At 39.1% G+C, this 27,221-nt stretch overlaps 1 protein-coding gene across 1 annotated transcript in view; it reads right to left on the reverse strand.

The window, feature by feature from the left end:
• LOC102243297 (cubilin) overlaps nt 1-27,221 on the reverse strand; it is a gene marked incomplete at its 3' end in the record, with an annotated part of 182,298 nt that overhangs the window by 81,014 nt on the left and 74,063 nt on the right. Inside the window, exons 27-28 of the mRNA XM_005856727.2 lie at nt 26,934-27,121; nt 2,187-2,337 (exon numbers count right to left, since the gene is read on the reverse strand). Of these exons, the coding sequence (XP_005856789.1) occupies nt 2,187-2,337; nt 26,934-27,121 (339 nt within the window). The remainder of the gene's footprint in view (nt 1-2,186; nt 2,338-26,933; nt 27,122-27,221) is intronic.

The raw sequence follows: 27,221 nt of genomic DNA on the forward strand, positions 1-27,221 counted from the left end.
GTGCCCCAACCCCCCAATTGGCCCTACCCTGAGCGTGACTGAGGGTGGCATCACAACCTCCTTATCCGCCCTGCTCTGTGCATGACGGGGCGGCGCCCCTACTCCCCAATCGGCCCTGCTCTGAGCCTGACCAGGGGCTGCACTTAGGGATTGGGCCTGCCCTCTGCCACCCGGGAGCAGGCCTAAGCCAGCAGGTCGTTATCTCCCGAGGGGTCCCAGACTGCGAGAGGGCACAGGCCAGCCTGGGGGACCCCCCCCTCCCCCGCCCCCTGAGTGCACAAATTTTTGTGCACTGGGCCTCTAGTGTGTATATAAAAGCCTGAGAATCGCTGTCTGGAAAATAACACTTGTCCTTGAAGATCTGGATCATTTCCCAAGATTTTTGTTTCTTCTAGGTCTTTTCACACTGTCTCCAGTTTCCTTAGAATCACGCCATTTCTAAGTCACAGAATAGTAGAGACAAACTGCATTATAGAGATGAATCAATCCAGCCCCTTCATTTAACAGATCCACAAACTGGCATCCAAGGTTAAATTTACCTGCTTGGTGAAGAGGACGGTCAAGAACTTCTACAAGCTTAATCATTATAGTTCATTTACTTTGGGAATTCATTATAGTTTATTTCAAGCTATAAGTGGCTCTGTGGATAACCACTGAATAGTTTTAAACACTGAAAATCCCATTCTTATTTTTTAACAGAAATATACTCAGTCTCCAGTTTATAGTCTCAGAATGTCTAACATCTTAAATATATAACAGGGCTATTCAGTTATATATAGCATGAGATTCATATAATAAATGCACTATGATGTTAACAACCCTCAAGAGTCAACCATGACACACATTCAGGCCCTTGCCGTGGGCTCACCCTTGGTTTTGACAGTGTGGCCATAGCTTGGATGTCTGTATGTGGTTCCTCCTATAACACCGCAACTCCTCTTCTCTTTCAAATTGATTGAAACAGACCAGTGAGTCCTGAACGGTGGTTGAGAACTGCTACTATAATTTTCACAAGGACTGTAATTTTCAAGTCTGGATCATGCTAGGAGAGTGGTTCTCAAACATTAATCACCAGGGAGACCAGTTAAGAGAGATTATTGGGCCTCCTGTTTGTGATTTTGAAAGTCTGGGATGGGGCCTGAGAATTTGCATTTCTAACAAGTTCCAAGTGACTCTGCTGCTGCTTTTGGGAGTAGGTTTAGAGAATCACTGCCTTTAGACTGGGCCACATGAGGTCAGTCTAGAAGTTTCAGGACTACTGTTAAAAATGAATTTTCAGGTGGTGGACACACGGTGCAATATACAGGTCTTGTAACATAGAAATTCACACCTGAAACCTATATGTTCATGTTGACCAATGTCACCCTAATCAATTTAATAAATAAACATTTTTAAATGAATTTTCATCTTCAGAAAAATGAAAAGTTTTTTTTTAAATTTTTATTTATTGAATTTTTTTTTAGGGAGAAAGGGGGAGGGAAACATTGATTTATTGTTCCAATTATTTATGCATTCTTTGGTTGATTCTTGTATGTGGCCCTGACTGGATCAAACCCAAACCTTGGCATATTGTGACAATGCTCTAACCATCTGAGCGACCCTACCTGCTTCCTCAACCACCAGTTCGTTGATGGGCTCTGACGTGCCCCTACCTATGTGGCAGGCACAACACACATTCCTGGCTCGGGGCATCACTAGTTCTCCTCCTGCTTCCCTGGTAGTGCAATCCTTGCTCCTCCCTTTCTCTCTCTGATTGACTCCCTTTTCCTTCTAACCCATCATTCCTTCTCTCCTTATGTCAGGGTAAGCCTTACATCTCATTCTATTCCACTCTCCCTAGGAGGCCGCCATCCTACCTTGCAATTTCCTTGCCACACCCACCTACAGGTCTTCACTCTTAGAAACTTCATTCTGCTCCTTTCTTTCTCTTAAGCAATGTATCACTGCACCTACCTAAGCAGTTATCCAAATCCTGTTCGCTTTGACATCACTTCCTCTCTTAGCCCTAACTGGCTTTAACTCTCCAAGAGCCAACAATGACTGAGTAACATTTTCTAAGGCCCAGCACAAGATTACTACTCAGTTTAATTGGTGTTGATGGTATAGTTTCCAAATAGACTTGGAACGGGGCCAGTTCTTGTCAAATAGCAACTACGAATTATGACTGAGGTCCGCCTTGGGCTTACCGTGAACGAACCACTGCATCTGGAATCCTTTCTCCTTATTACCAACCCCATCGGTGTGGAACAGCACTTGAAGAACGGAGCCCGTGGTGCTCCCTGAAGGTGGCATATCTGCTCCACAATAGCGTCCTATCCTCCGCGAGCCGTCATAGAGCTGAAATCAAAGGGAAACCTCCCAATGTAAAAAAGCTTCACATGGTTTGTCAGATGGAAAAAGTAAAGTCTATTCATTTAGCAAAATCTGTTCCTTGGTTCAAAAGTTAAGGTTAAATCTGCTTAGGTGGGTCGAGTACCAGATGCTTAACATAAGAATGCGAAATAGAAAACTAGAGAGAGAGAGTCACGGGGATGATTTCTAAGCCAAATAATTTGGAAATCCAAATATTGTTTGGTGTTATGTCAGCCTAGAAAATTCCCTCCAAAGTATAATTCAGACACAGAATAAGGAAATAGTAGGCTGAATGAGATGTGTTCACATACTGACACATAAGAGAAGCTCAATAAATGTACTGTAATTGTAAGATGTAAATTTTTAAATAAATACTAACTATAAAAATCAGACATTTTAGAAAGTTTTGAAAAAGGAAAATAAAAAATTAATCACATTGAAGATAATCACTGTTGATGTGTTGTTTAAACCAGAAGTTTAGCTTGCCAATATTTTTTTCATTTGTATGTGTGTATATACATACATGTGTAAGTGTATATGTATGTATAATTTGGGCTACCATGTCATTGTGTTCCCTGTTTTATACTAAGCATGTCATTATATCATCCATGTAAACTTTTATAATGGTAGCATAAGATATTATTTACATTACAATTCTGTTGTTCAGTTAGGATATTTCCAATATTTTTGCCAAAATAAATATTTGCCTAATATTTAAAGTTCTCCCCAGGAAAGATTCCTATAAGGGAAATGAATCAAAGAGTATAATCTTTCTTGGCTCTTCATGTATATTATTTAATTTCTTACCAGAAAGTTTATCCCAATGTCCCCTCCCACCAGCAGTTTACAGAAATGCTTTGTGCGGTGGAACTTTGGCAACTGTGGCTATTTTAAAGCTGGTGCTGACAGTGAAAATTTGTGCGTGTTTTTTATAATTGTCTTAATTTGTGTTATTTTGAGATTGAATTTTTTTTCATGTTTATTGCCCATTTGTAATTCTTCTCTTGGAACTTTTTTGCTAAGGCCCATTTCTCCACTGAGGTATTTATATATCCTATTGTGCACCCTTTACCTGCCTCATCTAATAATTTCATCAGGTATACCTTTAAACTAAAAAAATAAACCTCTCTGCCATATTTCTCCAATCAGGAAAAATAATTCAAAAGCACTGGCTTCCTTATGGTTTGTGAGATGGAAAAAGTAAAGGCCATTATATTTTCTTTTGACCACTGACTGTTCACTTTAGCACTTGGTTCCAGTTATCCTTGGGATGGCAACAAAACAGAAGGTACTGATCATGGACTTCCTTGATTATTCTCTTGGAGATTACACGTATGTAAGAGTGTGTGAGAGCATATGTGTTTGCATGTGTCTGAAAGGAAAATGTATAATCTGGACTCAACAAATTCCAAATTGACCAAATTATTTTTATTTACTAAAATGTTATGATATAAAACTATCTGCGGAGTTAGATACAGATTAGGGTTTTACAGTCCTAAATTCTAGCACGCTCTATTTAGGCAGCAAAGGGTCTGGATCTGTTCAAGGTCATGTGAATCTCAGGTTCATAAATCTTGGCTTGTCTCATTCTGAGTTCTCAAAATTGGCTGTTCAATAGACATACATGCTTGTGAGATTTGGAGGGAGGTCAGCAGAGATTTAAAAAGAAGCTCAGAAGTCCATTGTATCACTCACTGTAAACCTACACATTTGAAATTTATTTTTCAGGCTTATCAATTCAGTTTCCTTTTTTTTTAATATTGCTGCTTCAAATGTGTATATTTATTATCAAGTGTCTAACATTCTAGATATTTGATGGAAGCCATAATGAAGAAGCAAAAATAAGAAAAAGAATAAAGCAACATAAAAAGAACAGGTAACCACAACCAAAGCCCTTGGCTGCAGCCCTCAGGTCCCACTCCAATGCAGGAGGTGGAGGTGGGGCAGGAGGTCCGTGTTGCAATCTGTTTACTGCTAAGTGCTGTTTCACTGTAGTGAAAAGTATTTAGCTCAGCTCCACTCTTTTTAAGTTCAGTGTATGAATCCCAAGCAAAACGAATTAATTCAGAAATAAACATACTGTTCCCAAGCAGAGACATAATAAGTAAGAAAACACTCTACTGTTTTCCACTCCAAAAGGCTCATTCTTAACTTTGTAGTCCAATGACCAAAGCTTTAATTATTTCATTTCATCCAATAAGACATAAGGTAAGATTTCTCTATAACCATGTTGTTCTAAGCTTGGTGGATCTTTGAAATATTAGCCAGTGACATTCAGAGGAACCATATTTCAGATTCTATTCAGGGTTCTAAGTAGTATAGTAATTTTGTCTCCTAGCTCAGCAAGGTTAAGAAACCTGACATTTTCAAATGATTTTGACGGGATTTTTTTTTTCTTCTTTCCAGATAGGATTACTTCATTGAAAGAGAATCCCTGAATCCCAATCATTTTTAAATAACACCTTGTGCATGGGATGGGGACAGGGGTAAAGGAAGTGGGTTTTGGGGGAACACTGATCAAGGATAATTAGTTTGTTTTTGCCTTGGGAGGGAGAGAATGGTACATTAAAATAAATATCAAAATGGGATGGGGACAGGAGTAAAGGAACTGGGTTTTGGGGGAACACTGATCAAGGATAATTTGTTTCTTTTTGCCTTTGGGAGGGAGAGAATGGTACATTAAAATAAATATCAAATAGACATTGATGAAAGTGCTTAAATATAATTTCAAATAAATTAATAAATTAATTAGTACAAAATAATAATACCTCTATACAAAAAGTAATCTCATATCCCCAATTTTATGTCCTTCTAAAGTTTACACTTAATTAAATCAGGTTATTTGTTTGTATTCACACAGATGGCTAACGTCACCTCTGCAATTCATTCCAGGGTAAATTTACCACACAAAACAGGAACAGTCATTTTTCAAAGTATACAAATACTGGTTACCATGGCAACCCCTTGGAGCCCTCTGATTCTGTTTTCAGAGCAAAATGTTAACCACAGGACATTCCAGCTGTGAGTCATTGCAACTACTGGCAAGCATTGGTCCTGCTAAGAGTATGATTTCCCCTCTTTTGGAAAGCCTAAACATCAACTAGGTCTGAACAAATATGTGAGGTTGGAATTAAATCCATATAAAGGCAACCAATAGAAATTAAGAAGAGAAAGAGTGAGATTCTCACTTTGAATATGCACTTCTAATTTTTGTAACTGTGTTTAGAGGTGGGGTTTTTTTAAATACCTGAAATGATGCTTATATTTTCAAGTTAGCAATTAAATGTATCTTCAAATGTGGATATGTGTCTACACAAAACCTCTTTTGTAGAATGTTTTCAGTTATTCCCTTAAGGAGACTATTCATTTAGGATTTTTGTGGTTTGGATCCTTCCCCAACTATGAAACATCTCAACCACTCTTAGGACATTCAAAGAGGAAGGAAATCTCTTGCCTAGCCACATTTACCGATTTCTATCTACTTCCTTTGATAATTTGATACATGCATAGGCTATCAGACCATTTGTGACTTCAGACTCCAGTTGCAATATAAAATTATTTGTGGATTCCTACTAAATATTAAGTTGGAAAATATGAAACCAAAAACGCATCACTGACAGAAAACGTATCTTACAATTTCTATAAAATTAAGGGTTTTATAGGTATGTTAGCCGTCATTGGAACTCAAGTCCGGAGGAACCCAGTCAGCTAATGTGCACTTCAGCCTGCTCCCTCAGTGGCAATCAAGTTCATGAACTGTAAGAACTCTCAGAACGCAGTGTACTTTCAAAGTATCTCTTGCTGCTTAATTATTGGGGTGTGTGTGTAACTGGAAAGGATAAAATTATCTCATATGTATGAGATTGGGATGTATATAGACTAACTTCTAAACACATTTTAGAAACATGGTAACAACTAAAACTCAGTCCTTTCTATTTCAGATTGGAATCTAATCATACTTTTAAAAACTATTGTTTTTCTTATTTACTTGAAAATTTTCTGGAAAGACATTCTTTTTTATAGTAGAGTACTAATTTTAAGAACTAAATAAATATAGTAAATGTAGTTAAATTAAACAAAAAGTTTCTTTGGGGTAATGTCATTAAAATATGGAGACACTTCTGGAAAAAATTTTTTTTGGTCCATTTTCTATTATAAATCTTTAAAAATTCCAAAAACTTTATCCTTCAGAGTTTAATATATAATTAAAATAACCTATCTGGGAGAGTTCTAGGTGTAATGGAGAATCCCCTAATAATTGTAGAGAACAAAACTTCTAGTCAGTATAAAGATAGATAGTTAAATTTCTGAGGACTATACATAATGAGTTCATACAGTGGTGTGTTTTTTAAGTCAATGTCACTAATAGAAGATTAGAGTTCATTTGGAAGCAGGAAAGAAATTGCACTGTAGGAACACAGTGGGGTATATTCAATATGGTCAGGGTCTGTCTAGGTTCACAGTCCAGCCCAGCTCTAAAATATGCTGAGAATATCATATTGCAAAAATTACTTAACCTCTTTAATTAAAAGTATTTTTATAAATTTGGCCTCATAATGGTTCTAATCTCATAAGGTTGTTTTAAATAGCAAGTGAGACAAATCATGTACTAGTTTAAGTGTGAGGCCTGGCATTTGGAATATGCTCAAAATGTTATTCTAACTCTTGGTCAGAGGCAAAGGGAACCAACATTTTTTTCCAAAGAAACTAGTCCAGAAATAGCTTTGAGAGAGAGAGAGAAAAAAAAAAAGATGGTGGCTAGAGAGAACTTGAGCTGACTTATGTACAACAGTTCACAGAAATCACCCCTAACCGACCAGACAGGGAAGCAACAAATCAATGAATCACTTTGAGGAGGTGGACGGCCATGACTTACCACGTGTTGCTAAGACAACCTAGTGGTGTGTGGAGACTGAACCCTTTCCTGATGTGCAGGGTGCACGGCCCTACACAAATCATACTGTGGAGGGAAATGAAAACGTGGTGTTTGTGTCAGGGAGGAGGCAGATGGGGGATCATGGCAGGAGGTGGTAGTAAAGGGCACCTTAGGAAGTCTGTCAGCGCTGTCCTGGTGAGGTGGAGAGGGGAGAGATACCTGGTGAGGAAAATGGCTCTACATGTGTTTTTTCCTGTTGCAGCCTCCTCTGTCCTTTCTGTCGGGCCAGCCCACAGCTCTCCCTGCTTAGCCACTGGAGCTCCAAAGGGGTGGAGGTTGGTGAATTGTTGGAACATCTCTGCAGATTTCCCCACCCTGAAAAACAACTGTAACGGATCCATGGGAACTGCCTTCTTAGAGTGCTTGTTAAGAATGTTGCTGCCGAAGTTTATTCACAAATCTCCTGGATAAGTTTGGAACTTATGGAGTTAACGTTCAATGTGAAGGGCTTTGCACTGGCCCTGTAACAACAGTAGAAATTGTCCAACAAGCATCACAGAGTGGGGTAAAAGGCTCCCACGGTGGGTGAGAAAAGCCCAGGGATGGAAACTAATCAAATTGTGGAGCATACATTACACGGACATTGAGAGGAGAGCGGATACACAGAGCATGGTGGACTCTAGGTGGCTCTGGAATGGCCCCGGGAGGTGAAGTCTCCTCCGTGATGTGGTGGGCACTTAGGCATGAGCAGAGCAAGATGACAAGCCTGCGGCAGAAAGCCCGGGTGCCTAGCAACCGAAAAACTGAGAAAACAAGGACCTCACCCCCAGGGGTGACCTTTCCTCCCCTAGCACATGGCTGGTCATGCACTTTAGACCTCCTGACCTTTCATATCGCTGGCCATGCGGTTCAGACCCTCCCCCGGCATGTCGCTGGTCACACAGTAGGTCCATTTAGAGGAGGAGCAAGGGGCCCAGAGAATAGCTTTGTACAGGTCCCATGCAATCCCTTGCACAACCAGTCCCTTAAGCACTAAACCCTCAGACAATGAGGTTCTGACCTACATCAAATGATCTTGGAAGCAGAGCCTTCAGTCTGCTGCCCACAGAGACTGAGTTTTGGTCAAACTAGAGATGACATTTAGGCCTCAGTTGTGTTTCAGCTCCAGGCCCAGAAAAGCAGCAAAACCAAACAGAGGGATACCATGCCTGATATCAGGACCAGCTGTGATGACTAATGACCCTGCCTTGGTACCAATCCATCAGTGGAGACCCAGACCCTGAGGAGACACACCTGGAAAGCTAAAGAATATTCTACAGAGATCCTCCCCCTGAGACCTCCCCTAAGTCCCTACCAGGAAGACAAAGAACCCAGAGCACTCTTGCTCTCTAGAGCTCTCCGGTGTGCTTTTCTTTCTTTCTCCTAAGTTCCAAGGGCCCTTCTTTTGTCTCTGTAACTTGTTTCCTGAGCCCCCGCCCAGCTGGTTCACTTTTCCTACCCCTGGGATGTTCTAAATAAACGTTTACTATGATTTGAGTTGCTTGGCTCTGAATTCTTCTCTTACTGGTAGCTGAACTCAGGAACCAAGGTTGCTGAACCAAGGCCTAATCGCTGGGAACACCCGGTGCCATTTCACCACCAACAATTAGACACGTGGTCCCACACAGAGCACTCTGACACAGGCACACATCTTCCCCAAGGCACAGGAAAAGCCATGCAGCCATGTGCTGACAGGGTGGGGCAGGAAATGTGAAACACCGGTCTAAAATTAAAGAATGACTCACAGTGCTGGGCATCGCATGACAACATGAGACCCATCGGAGACCACATTACTCTGTGTCACTCAGCATGAGAGGTCTGTCACAAATAGAGACCATATAGTCTCCTTTCCAGGCAGTGGTTGGCTGCTGTCTGCTCTTAATGGTGCATTGGCATTTTTATTTCTGCTTTCTTTCTATTACTCATTTTGGAAGCCACCGAGGCTGATTTGATTCTTTTTTTTTTTAATCATTGTCTAATCATGATGGTGTGCAGAGATTTAACTACAAAGATGTTTATGGCAGCATTGTTTATAACAGTAGGTATTTGAAAAGACTTCAAATGCTCTATGACAAGAATTGGTGGCTGCCCTATGATGCTGGAAGATGCAACGTTGTAAATGATGTGGTATAATAAGTGGCATGGAGAAACATTCACAAGCTCTTATTTCTTGGGAAAAAAGTTATGGGGGGATGAGTATGTAGAGACTGATCCCCTTAGAATATTAAAATAAACACATAGGGAGAAGCTGCAGGAAAGAAATACAGCCAAATATTATCAATAGTGATGTAATTTAGGTTATTTTTATTTTATCTAGCCTTTTCTATATTTTCCAAATTTCCTGCAATGACAATATGTGGATTCTGGTGTGATCAGATAAGCCTATTTTTGAAGCATTATCTTTGGGGACCAATTAACATAGCAATGTAGATATGCACTGGTAATGTTTTTCCAGTCTCAAAATTTCATACCTTTTTAGGTTCTCAATACCCAGCTGGTCTAGTAAAAATATTATTCTGTCTATATCCATAGTATTTTATGTGTATCGCAAGATTATGCATGAAAATGAGCCCATTAAAATGTTATTATATAAGGTAATCTCCCCCAACATTAATTTAAAACCATATTTTGTTCCTAGTGCTTCCTTTTTTATAGTCACTAAGTTTTTATTATTAATTAGACTAATTCTTTATTTAAAAACACTGCTTGAGATGTTCATGGACTAAAGACTCCTTACAAACATAAGTTGTGATAGTCACTGATGGAGCACTAGCTGCCTAATTCCCTCCCTGGTGGTGAGGGAAATGCTTTGAAAGCCTGGCACACTCTCCCATGTGTACGTGAACATTTCATTCCATGAACCGCAGCCTTCCCTCTGCCAACTGGATCACTACAGTGCAAGTACTAAACACTTAAAAGAATTATTCTGCCTCCTAAAAGCCTCAGCATCTGCTACAGATGGACTCAGAAACAGGGAGGAATATTCCCTGTTCACAGAACAAGGTGAAATCACAGATCCCGGAGCCAGAGACCCTCGCGCCCTGTCATGCAGACTCGTCCCCACCCTGGACAGTGGGAAAGAAAGCCCGTTAAACAGCAAATGTAAGAACTGAAGAGTAGAGTTGACATTAAAAAAACAAACTTCTGAGATATTACAATAGAAAATCTTTCCTATTTTAAAACGTAGAAAATTAATATAATTAACTAAAACAAGGATTCCTAAGTTTAAAATTTGGAAGTCTGATCGCTGTGCGCCTGTTAGATGGTGGAAGAGGCCTCCACTACTTGCCTCCGGTGGCCTCGCTGAGCAGACCGAGGCTAGGAAAGGAAGGTAGAGAGAGCAATTTGAGCTCTGAGCATCTAATGTAATGTTAGTGGCTTCCGGGTAGTGTGGAAAGTATTGTTAGATCTCATTATTACTCATCCGGATTCTGTATTCATGTTTGAGAGAATAGTGAGGGGGGAACACACAGACTTTCTTTGGAATCTGAGAGCAAAGGCTCTCTGTGGGAAGCTGGTGGGTTTGCCTCATTAACTGCAGCAAAGTAAAGCAACGGCATGAAGATCCTTTATTGTGAGGGATGGTTAGGAAGGATCAGCATTTCCTTTTGAGAAAAGGGAGTGTAATCACACTGATATATCACTCATTTTAACTTTTTATAATTAAATAACATTTTACTTGGGCAACTTTAGCATCTTTAATTTCTTATAAAATGCTTCTGGTTACACTTATCGACACTACAACATATTTGGCTTAATTAACCAATAGATACACTTCATCCTAAACTCCTTTTGAATCCAGATCACGCTTTGTGCAATGCTAGGCTCATCTGGTAGAGAGACATACACTGAGTTGTTTGGAATACTGTTGTCACTTTTATGCATGTGTTTGAATAGCAGTTGGACACAGAATTGAAATAACTTATCTCTGAATTCTAAGCCAAATGCCAGGCCTCCTAGAAGAGAACTTTCTGTGAAAGACAGTTCCAGGAAGCATGACTCATCTGTCAGGAAGTGTCTGCGGAGGTGCCATGATGATGAAAGTCAGCGCAGACCCATAAATCTCAGCTGCTTCTCTGCCTTTCTCCAGCTGGCAAAGAGGACTACAGCACACTTCTTAGGTTCAGACAGAGAATCCTGAGGCTTCTGTAGTAAGAATGAAAGGAGGACAGAAGCCCTGCTTTCAGCACATGAGGCCAATCTGTGCTCATCACAATTGGGAAGCTGTTTGGGAAATAGCTCTTCATTTATGCAGAATGTTTTAGATGGCCAAAATTAACCCATGAAATTGTGTTTATGTTGAAGTAATGATAAACAATATTTATTTAATAAATATGTATTAGCTGAGTATTGTTATAAGCCCTTCATTTGTTTTTTTTTCTAATTTTTATTGTTAAAAGTATTACACATGTCCCTTTTTGCCCCCATTAATCCCTTCTAGGCCCCCCCTCCGCAGTTCCCCACCCCAGGCCTTCACCACCCTATTGTCCCTGTCCATGGGTTATGCGTATATGCATACAAGTTTTTTGTTATATGTCTTCCCACCCACATACCCACCCCTGCTGTCCCTCTGAGATTCAACAGTCTGTTTCATGCTTCTATGTCTCTAGATTGGTTTTGTTCATCAGTTTATTTTGTTCATTAGATTCCACATATGAGTGAGAACATGTGATACTTGTCTTTCTCTGACTGGCTTATTTCGCTTAGCATAATACTCTCCAGGTCTTTCCATGCTGCCTCAAAGGGTCAGAGATCCTTCTTTGTTACTGCTGCAGAGTATTCCATGGTGAAAATGTACCACAGCTTTTTTATCTACTCATCTACTGATGGGCACTTGGGCTATTTCCAGATCTTAGCTATTACTAATTGTGGTGTTATGAACATAGGGGTGCATACATTCTTTCTGATTGGTGTTCGGTTTCTTAGAATATATTCATAGAAGTGGGATCACTGGGTCAAACGGCAGTTCCATATTTAATTTTTCGAGGAAACTCCATACTGTTTCCCATAGTGGCATAGTGGCTGCATTCCCACCAGCAGTTCCCTTTTCTCCACAACCTCGCCACCACTTGTCACCTGTTGATCTGTTGATGGTAACCATTCTGACAGGTGTGAGGTGATAGCTCACTGTCATTTTAATTTTCATCACTCTGATGATCAGTGACTTAGAGTATTTTTTCATATGTCTCTTGGTAATCTGTATGTCCACTTTGGAGAAGTGTATATTTAGGGCCTTTGCCCATTTTTTAATTGGATTGTTTGTCTTCCTTTTGGTAAGTTTTACGAGTTCCTTATATATTTTGGATACTAACCCTTTATCAAGTGTATCATTGGCAAATATGTTCTTCCATCCAGTGGGCCCCCTTTACAATTTGTAGATGGTTTCTTTTGCTGTAAAGATTTTTTTATGTAGTCCCATTTGTTTATTTTCTCCTTTCCCTTGCCCACGGAGCTGTATCCCCAAACATATTGCTATGAGCAATATACCTGAGATTTTCTGCCTGTGGTTTCTTCTAGGAATTTTATGGTTTTATGACTTACATTTAAGGCTTTTACCCATTTGAGTTTATTTTTGTGTATGGTGTAAGTTGGTGGTCTAGTTTCATTTTTTTACATGCATCTCTCCAATTTTCCCATCACCATTTATTGAAGAGATTCTCTTGACTCCATTGTATGCTTTTGCCTCCTTTGTCAAATATTAATTGAGTGCAATGGCTTGGGATAATTTCTGGGTTGTCTGTTCTGTTCCATTGATCCATATGCTTGTTCTTGTGCAAGTGACAGGCTGTTTTGAGCACAGTGGCTTTGTAATACAGCTTGATATCTGATATTATGATCCCTCCAACTTTGTTCTTCTTTTTCAAGATTGCTGCAGCTATTCCTATTTGGGGTATTTTATGGTTCTATATAAATGTTTAAACTATTTGTTCTAGGTCTATGAAATATGCCAATGGCATTTTAATAGGGATTGCATTGAATTTATAGATTGCTTTGGGTATTATGCACATTTTAATTATGTTAATTCTACTAATCCATGAACACAATATATTCTTCCACTTATTTATATCTTCCTCTATTTCCTTTTTCAACATCCTATAATTTTCCAAGTACAAATCTTTTACCTCCTTGGTTAAGTTTATTCCTAAGTATCTTAATTTATTTTTGTTGCAATGGTAAATGGTATTATTTATCTAGTTTCTCTTTCTGGGGATTCATTATTGGTGTATAAAAATTCTATTGATTTCTGGGTGTGAATTTTGTATACTGCTAAATTGCCAAATTCATTTATTAAATCAAGTAATTTATTGGTGGAGTCTTTAGGATTTTGAAAGTAAAATATCATATTATCTGCAAATAAGAACAGTTTTACTTCCTCCTTTACAATTTGGATTTCTTTTATCTTTTCTTCTTGTCTGCTCGCTGAGGCTAAGAGTTGCAATACTATTCTATATAATAAAGGCCTAATATGCTAAGTGTCCGGTTGTCCAGTCAGCCATTCAACCAATCAAAGTGTAATATGCTAATGATATGCTAAGGCTCTCAACCACTCGCTATGATGCACACTGACCACCAGGGGGCAGAGGGTTGACCAGTTGCTATGGCATGCATTGACCAGCAGGGGGCAGATGCTCCGATTGGTAGGTTAGCTTGCTGCTGAGGTCTGGCCGATTGAGACTGAATGAGATGGGCCAGACGTGCCCTGGAACCCTCCCTGGCTGGCCAACCTCCCACGTCCATCCCCAGCCCCGATCGTGCACCAGTGGGGTCCCTCAGCCTGGCCTTCACCCTCTCGCAATTCAGGATGTCAAGAGCCGGTTTCGGCCTGATCCCACAAGCCAGACCAAGGGACCTCACTGGTGCACAAATTTGTGCACTGGGCCTCTTTGTTGAATAAAAGTGGTGAAAGGGGACATCCCTGTCTTGTTCCTATTCTTAAGGGAAATAGTTTTAGTTTATGCCCATTGAGTATGATGTTGGCTGTAGGTTTGTCATATATGGCCTCTATTATGTTGAGGTCTGATTCCTCTATTCCCACTTTGCTGAGAGTTTTTATCAAAAAAGGGGTGCTGGATTTTGTTAAGTGCCTTTTCTGAACCTATTGATATGATCATGTGATTTTTATCTTTCAATTTGTTTATGTGATGTATCACATTTATTAATTTGTGAATATTGGACCAGTCTTGCATCCCTAGAGTAAATCCCACTTGGTCATGGTGTATGATCTTTTTAAAATATTGCTGGATATAGTTCTCTTGGTTTCAGATCCTTGCTTTTTATTACCTTGAATACTTCATGCCATTCCCTTCTGGCTTGTAGAGTTTCTGATGAAAGATCAGTTGACAGCCTTATGGGAGCTCCTTTGTAAGTAACAGATTGCTTTTCTCTTGCTGCCTTTAAAATTTTCTCTTTGTCTTTAATTTTTGGCATTTTTATTATGATGTGTCTAGGTGTGAGCTTGTTTGGGCTCTTCTTTCGTGGAACTTTCTGTGTCTCCTGAACCTGTGTGACATTTCCTTTACCAGGTTAGGGATGTTTTCTGCCATTATTTCTTCAAACATATTCTCTATCCCTTGCTCACTTTGTTCACCTTATGGAACTCCTATAATGCAAATATTGTTACATTTCATTTTGACCCACAGCTCCCTTAAGCTGTTCTCCTGTTTTTTAATTGCTTTTTCTTTTGGTTCTCTAATTGAGTGATTTTTTTCTACCCTGTCTTCTAAGTCACTGATCCAATCATGAACTCCCCCTAATCTGCTGTGTATTCCTTCCAATCTGTTCTTTATTAGTGCTATGTCATTTTTCATTTCTGACTAGTCTTTTTCATAGTTTCTATATCCTCTCTCATGCTGTTGAGTACTCTTGTAATCATTATTCTGAACTCTATATCTGATAAATTTCTTATCTCCATTTCATTTAGCTGTTCTTCTAGAGAATTCTCTTGTTCTTTCATTTGGCTTTTTTTTCCCCTTCTCTTTTTGTCTCCTCATTTTGGCTGCCAGTCTCTATGTAGTCTCCATTTTCCATCCTTGGTTATCAGGGTTCTCTCCAGCTAGTCTTCATTTGTGATTCAGGATTGTTTGTCCATATTTTTGTTGTAATCCCAGTTTTGTCCTGCAAGAGTGTCATTGTAGCTTCCACTTACTGTGTCACCATTTTGGAACTCCATAATCCCTTTATATGTATTACCTAATTTAAAATTTCTCACAGTTCTATAATGCAGTTGTATTATTATCCCTATTATAGAGTTCTGGAAACTGAGGTTTGTAAAAGTTTAGTAATTCAACATTTTAAAAGGCATAAACTCCTTGAGAATATTTTCTTGTTTCCTTCATTGGTAATTATTTATTTTTAAATAAGAATTTTTAAAGTCAAGTATATATTGAAGTCCTTATTCTCTGTAATAATAGAGAATAATGAAAACTATTTTAAGTTACAGTGATAATAGCAAAAACTCCTGTAAATCAAAGGAATCAACATATTTTTCATTATATTTCTCAACAGAGCTTTTAGTACAATGAGTGGACTAAAATGTGAGAAGTGTCAAAATACATTAATGAAGTAGGCTGCAGACAGAAAGCAAGAGGGAAATTAAGTGTCTTAAGAAATAAACTATTAATCGTATTTCAACCTAAGAAAGTAAAGGCTCTTTATTTGCAAATTTCTCTATATCTGAGGTTCTTCTTTTACATTAGAATTATTGCAAACAATGGCAGTGAATATTTATGTGTTTACTATGTGCCAAGCTTTATTCTGACTAAATATAGATAGATAGATATATAGATAGATCTATACAGGGGTTGGCAAAGTATGTTTGTAGTTGTGAGTATGCAACACAGAGTTAAATTTATTGTGATAATCATAATCTGCATGTTTCTTTCCATACCAACAACTGTAAACCTATTTTTGCCCTCCCTCATTTGAGCACAATATATATAGGTAGATATAGATATAGATATATACTCATTTACAATGATTATCCCATTTTATAGATGGGGAAAGTGAGGCACCTGGAAACTAAGTAACTTGCTAAAGGTTACCTGGCTATTTAGTGATGAGGTCTGGTTTAAATCCAGTCTATCTGGTTCCAGTCTTCAATCTTAAGCACTAGGTTAGACTGAACAAGTACTGAGACTACTGAACAAGGTTGTACATTCTATTGTGTAGCTTGGGCACCTATAAGACATTCTCTTATGAGTGAGCAATAGATGAGTTACTAAATCTTTGCTTATTATTAGCCTCCCATAGTAGTGAGCAGATATAAGAGAGCTGGTTTAAGCAGTTCTAATTCTAGAGAATCCTCCAGAAAAAGACAGGAAGAGTCACAACAGAAAGAGTAGCATCTGGAGTTGTTTCCAATTTTGGTTTGTCTTTAAACCAACATATTTGGAAACTGAGGTCATTGTGTCTGAGACCTCTAGAGAATCGTGTAACCAACAGTGATGTGTGCTACAAACACAAACTATTTACATTTCACTTATTAGACAGGATGAAAAGTCTTTAAAAGATAAAAGAAATCAAAGTCCTATCAAGCACTGCATATATGAAGGGAGGGAACTTGGAAGAGAAAGAGAACAAATTCAGAATTATCAGAGCTTCTAAACAGACCAGACCAAGGCTCTGCCTGAGAGAGGAGGTCAGACCTCACAAGGGAAGAGCGGCCATTCATAAGTGACAGGTCACGGGGGATGGAGATGGCGTTTGCAAGAGAGAGAGGCTGTTATAGGATAAGAAACAATACATGTTGCCTAACTTACAACATACTCAGCCTAATCACACTTACACTGCCCAAGTGAACGTTTGAAGGCAGAATATGAATGACCACAGGGGAATTGTGCTCCCTCCAGAGAAGTGTGGGAGAATAATAAGAAACATTTCTTGAGTACTGAGTATGTGCCAGGTGTGTAGATTATCTTATAACAATTTTATGAGTAGGTGTACTTGTTCCCTTTATTTTACACATGAGTAAACTGAGGCGGCAAGAGGTTAAACTCCATGCCCAAGGTCACAGCTAATGTGGTGAATCCAAGCTTTGAGCCCAGGTGGCTTTAGAAACCTCACTCCAGTTAGAAGGACCTGAGTCTGAATGGAGCTTCATATCCCCTAGACCAGTGGTTGGCAAACTTATTGGTCAACAGAGCCAAATATCAACAGTACAACGATTGAAATTTCTTTTGATAGCCAACTTTTTTAAACTTAAACTATATAGGTAGGTACATTGTTATTAACTTAATTAGGGTACTCCTAAGGCTTCGGAAGAGCCACACTCAAGGGGCCAAAGAGCCGCATGTGGCTCACGAGCCGCAGTTTGCCGACCACGACCCTAGACAATGTAGTCTTAAGTATTCTTACTTATCTTAGTCCCAGTTCTCTTGTCTATTAAATGAGTGTAAAAAATCCAATTGCTGAACTATCCACATAACATGAGGATAAGCAATAATATTTATCAAAGAGTCTATAATAGTGTCTAGTACATAGTGGACATTTATTATTGTCATTCTCAAAATAAACATCTTAGATGTGAAGGAGAACTTTCTAGTATCTCATGAACTTAAAAGTTTCACTATTGGTTTGAGAATAAAAACAGGAAAATTTTAGAAAATATCCCTAGAATAATGTTTTCCTAAGAATGTTCTGTGGAATACTAATGCCCAATAGATGTTAGTGAGTCAGAATTCTGGGCAAACACCAATCTGTGTGATGCTGCCTTTGGTGTCCCCCTAGTGTTCCCCCCTTCAGGGACAGCCCCACTCTCTCCCCTGCTTGTTACCCCTGTACGCAGTTCTAGAAGGCTTTATCCTAACATCCTTGTTTTTTTCACTGTATTACCTACCTCCCATCCAAACATTTATCCAATTCTGTGGATTTTAGTTCCTAGGTGCTCTTGAGTCTGTCTATTACAGTCTTCCCCATACAAGGAGAAGAACTGCTATCATCTCTCTTTCCTGGACTGCAGCAACCCCTTACTGGATCTCCAGAGTTACCCTTACCTCCCTTCAATTTATTCTGGAAACCGGAGTTTTTAAAAGTGTTACTCTGAGCAATCAATTTCTCTGGTCACACTTGAAAGATCTCTTGCTGTTCTTCAGGGGGTCACTGAAACTCTACACATGCCCACACTCTACGCTTGCAGGCCCCGCCCACCTGGAAGCTCACTCGACCTCAGCCCACTGGTCTTCTTTAAGGTCTGACAAAGATTCTCTCCTTGACCCAACTCTAGTCAGGCAGCCATCTCTACTAGGCCTCAAGCCTGGCCTATAAAAACTACAAACTCTCAGTGCAAATTATTCCATCCCCTCATCCCCCCACATTAAAGACTTGAACACCTAATATAGTTGCTAACAGCTCTAGGCAGCATCCCTAGGATGCCCATCCCCTTTAAAGTGCCTGCCTGAGGAAGCTCAAGACTGCCACCACCAGCCAACCCCTGAAGACAAGCCTGACCACCTTTCTTAGAAAATCTACTGAAAAGGGCTTAGAACTGTGAGTCCTTCCGTTCTACCTCTGAGAGGTACGTGCATCTCCTACATTCCGGAGTGTCTTTCTCAAGGATCTGAAAACCATTCCTTTGAAATGTCATCATCAGAAAGAACAAGGCCCTGTCTCCCAGTCTCTGTGGGAGGAAGACTCCTATCTTCCATCATTGCCTAACTTGCAGCAGACTCAGCCTAATCACACTGACACTGCACAAGCCTTTGGAATTTTTCACTTCCCTGACTCTGCTGGAACCCCTGCTGGTGCCCTCCAGTCTCCCTCATTCTCCCTTTAAGAGTTCAGTTCATATTGGACTCCCTTCCCTATTGCAGCAGTATATTTCTTATTAAAATCTGTCTTTACCACTGAAACTAGTGTCTGGCTTTATCCTCAACAGTTCTTCAAACTCAACTTCCCTAATTTTCCTTCACATCTTGTTCAGTTATTCTTCCTCAGGGCAACTTCCCCAACCCACAGATGAGCTGGGTTCTCCCGTTTCATGTCTTCAGAACACCCAATAATATTCCCTAATAGCAGTTAACACAGCTTGTAATTAAATTTGTATGGTGTGATAAATTGATTAATACCTGTCTCCTCCATGAAAACAAGAAAAACTGATGCTAAAACAGTCAAATCATGGCCTATGTGTCTAAAATTTGACATATTTAAATAACTGAATGAATGGATGAATGGTTAAATGAATGAGCAATGCATAGTTATGATAGTAACAGTTGGAGGCAGTACCACAGCAAAAACTGAACAGAAAAACAAACCCTATTTGTGTTTTATCCAGCTTTCCCAGATTTATTAGAATTTAGGTCTCTTTATTTGTGAAACATCTATCAACATTTGTCAAAGAAAGAGCTATGGGGTTTCCGCATAGCTCCTTGGGATTTCCTCTTTCTCTGGGTTCCTGAATCACCATGAGGAAAGCAAGGAACACCCACACTGAACTCTGATGTCATTGAGAAATAAACTTGTATCAAGCATCTGAGAATTTAGGAGCTCTCCACAACAGCTAGTATTACCTTCACTAACCACATATCACAGGGGCCCTGATGTTTTATAGTTGCAGTTGGAAACCGCTGCTCAGACTTAGAAAACATGGATGTAGGGCTGAAAGGTTCAGGGATATTGATATTTCCACCCATTCTTTCATTTAAAATGCATTCTTTTGTCATTGAAAGGAGGACATGGGAGTGTAACAAACAATGATATAAACATCTGGTAAACATGATGACATCAGCAAGAGGATTTGGCAAGAGACAAAACGAATCTTATAAAGACTAGTGGGAAATGCATTTAACAGAAGTCACTGACATAATCAAGAGGACTAGAAAATGACATAAGTGAAAAGGGAAAAGGCACAGAAAGGCATGAAAGGGTGTAAAGGAAGATAATAGTGGCAAACAAGGAAAGGTAGGAGAATGTTTAGAATCAAAATCCCCAAAAATTAAAGTAATCTGACATTTTCCCATAATGAGATAAATATAATAGTATCACCAGGCCTTGATGAGCCAAAGCATATAATTCTGCTCTACCAATGAAAAATAAGACCTGTTGAAAAAAAAAACTTTAGTGGTATTCAAAGGTAATATGTTAAGAGGATACTATTAAAATATTTATAACTGCCCAGGAGAGAGTTATTTATTTATTTATTTATTTATGCTGATTTTATTTTATTTTATTTTTTTATTGTCTAAAGTTTTACATATGTCTCCTTTTTCCCCGATTGACCGCCTCCCCCATCCCTTCCCAGCCCCGGCAAGCCCCCACCACCCCAGTGTCTGTGTCCATTGGTTAGGGATGCATGCATATATGTCCTTTGGTTTAAGAGAGCTGTCCTGGAAGAAGTGGGCTATAGAGAGTGGCCTCAAGTGCTGCACCAGGGCCTTGTGGGGGCCCCCAGAGATTTTGATTAAGTAGGTCTGGGGTGAGGTCTAGGAATATGTTTTTCTAACAAGATCCCCAGGTGATTCTGGAATGCAGCCAGATTTAGCAGCTAGTTGTGGGGACTTGATCTTCTAGTATCAGCTTCTTCCTCAGTAGAGACTACAGATTTTTATAGAGAAAAAAGTGGAACAAAAAGAGATAAACAAGGGTGACCATGGGGAGATCATTTCAACCATCTAGACATCTCTCAGATGTCTTTTTCTGGAAAAAAGCATGGCACCTGATAAGTTCTTTTTATGCTCTCCTCTCTCAGAAAGTCAATAGTGAAGAAAAGTGCTACCCTGGACTAATTCTGGTCAGCAACGAAATGGTGGCTAATGCAAAAGAGACCAAAAGAGAAGAGTGGGTCGATTTCCTCAGAGCCTGGATGATGCACACATCATCACAAGCCTCAGGTGTTAAGGAGCCAGACTTCAAAAGGAGACAGGAGTCCATGGACCCCAAACATTAGCAATGAAAGAAAAGAGAATCAACGAAAAAAGGAAAGAATTTTTTTAATGACAAATTCTAAAAAAATTAAATTCTGTCCACAAAATCAGGGATAACTTTTACAACAATAAAAGGGGAAACCTCTGAAAAAAATTAATTAAGAGGCTACACAGGAGCTTCCTGATCATTTTCTGAGCACACATACAAATTAGCTAAACTGTGGGAAACAGCTCAGTTAGGGAAAAAAATGTCTATTTTTTAAAGCTATCATTAGGGCAAAAGGAAGATAAAAATGTGGATTGAGCCGACACCTGCAGAAGATAGCATGCCATGATGAAGGGGAAGTGGAAACTTGCCTGGTATGATTTTGAAACTGGAAGAAAGACAATGAAGTCCAATTTAGAAGATATGACAGTCAATCCTTTAGATGAAATTTTCCAGGTTGAAATGAATTACATCCTCTAGTACTGAAAGGTACAATCACTACAGAACTAATTTTGTAATCTTGCTGGATGTGTATAACAAATGTTTTAGGGTGTCAGCAGAATCCATGCCCCTGCTCACAGAGTCTGCCTCTGCCCACACATGTGATCGGTGACCAGAGAGATCTGTGATCTGGTCGTACTGCCTGGAGGGGCACCCGTCCCTAAACAGGTTACATCCATGCCTTTGCTGTCAGGCTCAACAAGATGAGCCACCTGTGCAGTAATTTATTGATAAGGGAAAGACTAGTTGCTTGTAAGTGCTTGAGGTAAACGGTCGTGATGTGGCTTAGTTGGCTGTAGTCCTGTGCACCAAAAAGCTGCAGGTTCAATCGATCCCTGGTCGGGAGAGTGTGGGAAGCAACCAATGATGTTTCTCTCTCATCTCTCATCTCTCTCTCTCTCTCTCTCTCTTCTCTCTCTTTCTGAAATCAAAAAGCAAATCCTCATCTGAGGATTTAAAAAAATATGTAAAGTCATGGCTGGGGTGGCGATGTTGAAACTAAAATTGTGAGGTTGCAAAAACTCAGAGGAAGTTTGGAGGGAGAGAGATGGGAATGGTGTATGCAATGCAGGGAGAAGCCACAAAGCAGCAAGACAGAGAAGAGAATCCACTAAGCTGCCTCTGTTCCTGCCCTCTCCCAGCTTTTTCATTTGCTCTGTGTGCCAGGAGGTTTCTTACTTTCCTCAGAGTAACAGTCCTTTCACAAACACTCATCTTTTCTACATGGGTTAGTCTGAGTGTGTACCTGCAACAAATAATATAAAACAGAACAATGAAACACAGGACTGCCAGAGGTCTGAAGGAAAAAGTAGTCAAGTTCCAAAATGTGGGAAAGATTTATTCTGGAACTTCACAGATGAGTAAGGTTGACAGTAATTGTTTTTCGAAAAATTCTAAATTAGACACTAAAAATAATTTGTCAGCAATTAGCAGAGAAAGGGGTGATTATAATAAATGGCCATGCTTATCTGTGGAGAAGCCATGCTAAAATAACACATTTCTCTTTGTGACGGTGTCACTAGAGTGGTAGACTAAGGGCTTCATGGCCACTCCTTCACATCACCTTTGAGGGGGAAAGAAAATTAGGAAAGAGTGTAAAGATAGAGGTGTGTAGTATTACAGCTAAACGCATCAGCCTGGAGCCACAGAACCTGCTAGAAAGACTAGCTTTGCCCCTTATAATCTTTGTGATGGTGGATAACCTGCATTTACCTCAATTGTCTCACCTGTCAGATGGGTATATTTCCAACATTAGAGGGCTGGTGTCTAATTACCTAGCAAATAATAAGTGCTCAATAAAGATCAGCTGCTATTATTACCAAGTTGTTTAAATGGTGCTATTGTAAAAGTGTTCAATAGTAGATAATATTAACTAAAGAAACCTATCATTTTGGAGTATTTGAAATAAGCATCATCCAATGGCCAAAGAATCTATGTGCAAATGAATAATGCTCTACAGACCAGAGTATAAGGATTTAGAGGAGTCATGAAGTGATGGAATTCTCAAGCAAAACAGCAAAATATAACTTACTAAGAGTAATATCCTGGGGATGGCTATAAAGCCATTACAATTCATGTAAAAGTGACCTGGAGATTATAGGTCTTACTATAGTCCAACATTATGACCTGACTGACGATAAACTCATTTAACCTCAGCCTACAACACCAGACGTATGTGAACCAGATGACACAGTCCCAGCATACCTGGTCCTGAATAGGTTAGTTGGAGTGTTGCATCCAATCCTGGGCCACATTTTGAGAGACAGTGACATACAAGAGAACAGGCAAAGGAAGGTGTCCCATGAGAATTTGTCACTTGAGGACCAGTTAGGGAAATAAAGGATAAGGATTGGAGAAAAGAGGCCAAGACTTAATGATTTTCTAGACAGAACTCAGACATTGAATTCATGGACTTAGACTTCTACATTTACTCTCTCCCCTTCACGCCCCTTCACACTACAGCCTTGTTCCTGCTCCCACCACCCCTCAAACTGGGCTCTGCCCACAGTCATGCTGGTCTCCAAAGGACACTGCTCAACCCTGACCTTTCTTGACCCCTTGGGAGAATCTCACCTTATTTATCCCTGTCACATTCTATTATACTCTCTTCCCTCAGCTTCCATAGCATGATAATCTCCTAGTTTTCTTCTTTTCTTTCCTTCCTGTTGATCTATAACATGTGCTCTGGCCTCCCTGTACATCTCTGTGATGATTTCTCCCAAATCCATCACTTCTGTTTGTATAGTCAGTCACCTGTAACAAATCTCCTCTTCCACATGGAGACTCAGACTCAAAGCAAAAATGACAAAGTGAAATCAAATTGTAAAATATAGGAATAATTCTTAAAGTTAGCTTTCCATAACTGTATAAGCAATATGGTGTTACTCCTTTAAACAAATGACCCTTCCTCCCACTGAGTATTTTATTTCCAAAGCTCAATCATTTTGTTTTGCCCACAAGACGAAATATTGAAGGATGGAGTAGATTCCCAGTAGGCTCCTTAGGTGCCCATACCCCTCAGCAAAGTTGGGCACAATGTCCTACCAGCACCTAATCAAGTCCTTTCAGAGTTTCAGTTTTATTAATTCAACATAACGCAATGCTGGCTGTAGTAATGGTCGCTCAATTTAGACTTGGCTAAGTCACTTGAAATAATAACTACAAGTTATTAAAATAATGAAAATAGATTTTGTGTTTGTGGTTCTGCTCTCCTTAAATGGTTATTTGTGCTTTTACATTTCCCTCCTGGACCAGCCTCTGCAGAGATCACTCTTTCTTTAAGCCCCTTGGCTTAAAGAAATGGAAAAAAGTCACCTCCCTCTGGCAACAGCATTATTCTTTGGAAGCCGTTGCTGAACTTCTGGTTCTCGTTCTGTATTTTTGCTGCTTTCACCATCCATGTTGCACAAGATAGATGGCATGCCTGTAACACCTTCTATGAAGGGCCTCTCATGAGCTGCTCTGCAGTTACTGGAACAAATAATTTTTATTTGACAGTTTTCAAATGCCTCCAAAAATTATCTGATGGGCCTTGTTACCATGCCCTCCTCAAGTAAGTCCAGCGAGATGGAGTCCAGTCCCTGGAGAGGTTTCCTCTCATTTCCTCCCCACTCTTTCTGCCTAAACCTCCTTCAAAGTCCAGTTCCGAGCTTCCTCCTCTCTGCATTATCACATTATGCTTTCTCACACCACAACATGGCGCCTAGAATACTGCAGCACACACAGCGCTCTGCAAGGCCATCAGTTCTATTCTGGTTTGTGCCCAAGGCGATAGGATTGCATTTACTATGTAGGGCTTATACCAAAAGGCCAGTTTGGAATTCAGTTATTTCTCACTAATTAATAGGCGGATCCTAAAATATTTCTGTGATACTCGATTTAACCTTAACTTACTGAGATCCTGTAAGATTCCCAACTCTCTAATCAGTGTCATTAGGCGGATCCTAAAATATTTCTGTGATACTCGATTTAACCTTAACTTACTGAGATCCTGTAAGATTCCCAACTCTCTAATCAGTGTCATTAGGCGGATCCTAAAATATTTCTGTGATACTCGATTTAACCTTAACTTACTGAGATCCTGTAATATTCCCAACTCTCTAATCAGTGCCTGGGTCACAAAGTGAGTAGAAGACGGCTCCTACCTTCACAAAGCTCAGAGTTCCAGGGGCATGAGGACACAGTCACAACCAGAAAAATATAATATGATAAACTACTGCGCTTGTGGTACGATAAAGGGCTTTAACATCAACTTTTCATTTAATTTTTTAAAGAATGATCAAGATCTTGCTACATAAAGAAAAAAAAGAGGCTACTCCTGATAAATGGAATGAGACAAGCACACCATTATTAAGTGTGTAAAGACTAATCACTAGGTCAAGGAAAGGGGACTTTAAAACCATTGTCAAGTTCGTGCTTATAAGTTTGTTTTATGTTGTGTCACATTTTGAATACCACTATGGTTAGTATTTCTATAATATTGTTTTCTAAATATAAAGCAAGGTTTTCTTTACCCTATAAAATTATCCCTCAGAAACAAGGTAATCCTTATTATAGAGCCTCAGAAAGCCTCTCAGAGTACAGAAAGTTTCTCTTACGTGTTTTGAAAAAGAAATGTGCTATTTGGAAAAGATATGTTAACCTCAATCAGTGATACTTTTTTTAAAGAATTGGTAAAAAGAGAGTTAAACTTTTTTTTACGAGGATAAAGTATTTTTTTCCTGAGAATATGCCCTCAACATTACAAATACTGGATGTTGGAAGTCTTTACAAGCAAGGCTTCTAAAAATCATTGATCACCTTAAAAAATAAACACTACCTCATCGCCTTGTGGACAGGTGGGATGGGGGAATGCCCTAATGTTATCAGAGTTGGTACTTCACTTCAGAAAAGATTCCTAGTGAAAACATTATAGTGTGGATTCAAAAGTATTATATATTAACAATATAAATGGATATAAAGTTGATGTGTTAGATGACTCAAAAGTGATTTCATTAAAGATGAAAACTAGATGTCAAAACATATGTAAATTGTTTGAGTAAAATTGCTTTATGAAGTGTGAGAGTAGAAATCAATATTTCTAAATTAACATATTAGCTCATAATTTTATATATGAATGCATAATTACATTAATAAGTAGCTGCCTAACTTTACAATCTGTAGCCCTAAAAAGGTTGCATATAAATATATAAAAATGTTGTAAATAAAATATCATAAAAATAGCAGATTACCTCATATTTTGGGTTCCCTAATTTTCAAGCAATTTTTATTGTATAGCATTGTACCATATATGGAGAGTTGAATAAGTGTCACTGGTGGTCATTATTACAACAAATAGAAACTTCTGTTTTACAAAAAGAAAAGCCAACTAAGTGAGCATAAATTTAAATAAAAACAAAAATCTAAATCATGATTCTTAATTTCAGGCAAATTAAGTATTAAATAAAGCTGTGACACCCAACATGTTTCTGATCTCTTGTTTATAGAGAACAAACATAAAAACAACCAACCGAAAATAGAAGTTATTCTTCCCCTTCTGCATTATTTAATTAACATGAGGTCGGTCAGTCTGAAAGTTACAATGAAGCTAAAAACATAGATAGCTCTTTGTGCATATAATTTAAAAGCTTAAATATCTTTAATATTACAATGATGCAGCAAAAGAGGCATGAAATATTCCTGCTCAAACACCATGGCTAGTGGTGTATTAAAGATGTGTAAGTCAGGGTTAGGGATTCGGTTCTTCAAGGCATGATGCCTTCTAGTTTGGCTTGCCTAACTTTATTTGAAAATACAGTCATGTACTTAACTTCAGAATACATACCTCTAAATAGTCATGGGAGCAGTTTAGGTGATTTTCCAATTCAAATTCTAAAAATGTGTAATTCACAGTGTTGCCAGTTGTTGCTTGGATGGTCCAGTTGCAACGCTGATTGTCAGAATAGGGATTTGGATAATGTATACTCTCTAGGATGCCATAGGTTCGATTCACAATCATCACGTTCTCACAGGCTAGAAAAAATAATCATGATTGTTAAGAACCACCATCAAATATGTCAAAATTACTCCAAGATGTGTGTGATATTGCCTTTAAAATGTGTGTGTGTGTGTA

The sequence above is a fragment of the Myotis brandtii genome, unplaced genomic scaffold (assembly GCF_000412655.1).
Source record: "Myotis brandtii unplaced genomic scaffold, ASM41265v1 scaffold1042, whole genome shotgun sequence".
NCBI classification, from domain to species: Eukaryota; Metazoa; Chordata; class Mammalia; order Chiroptera; family Vespertilionidae; genus Myotis; species Myotis brandtii.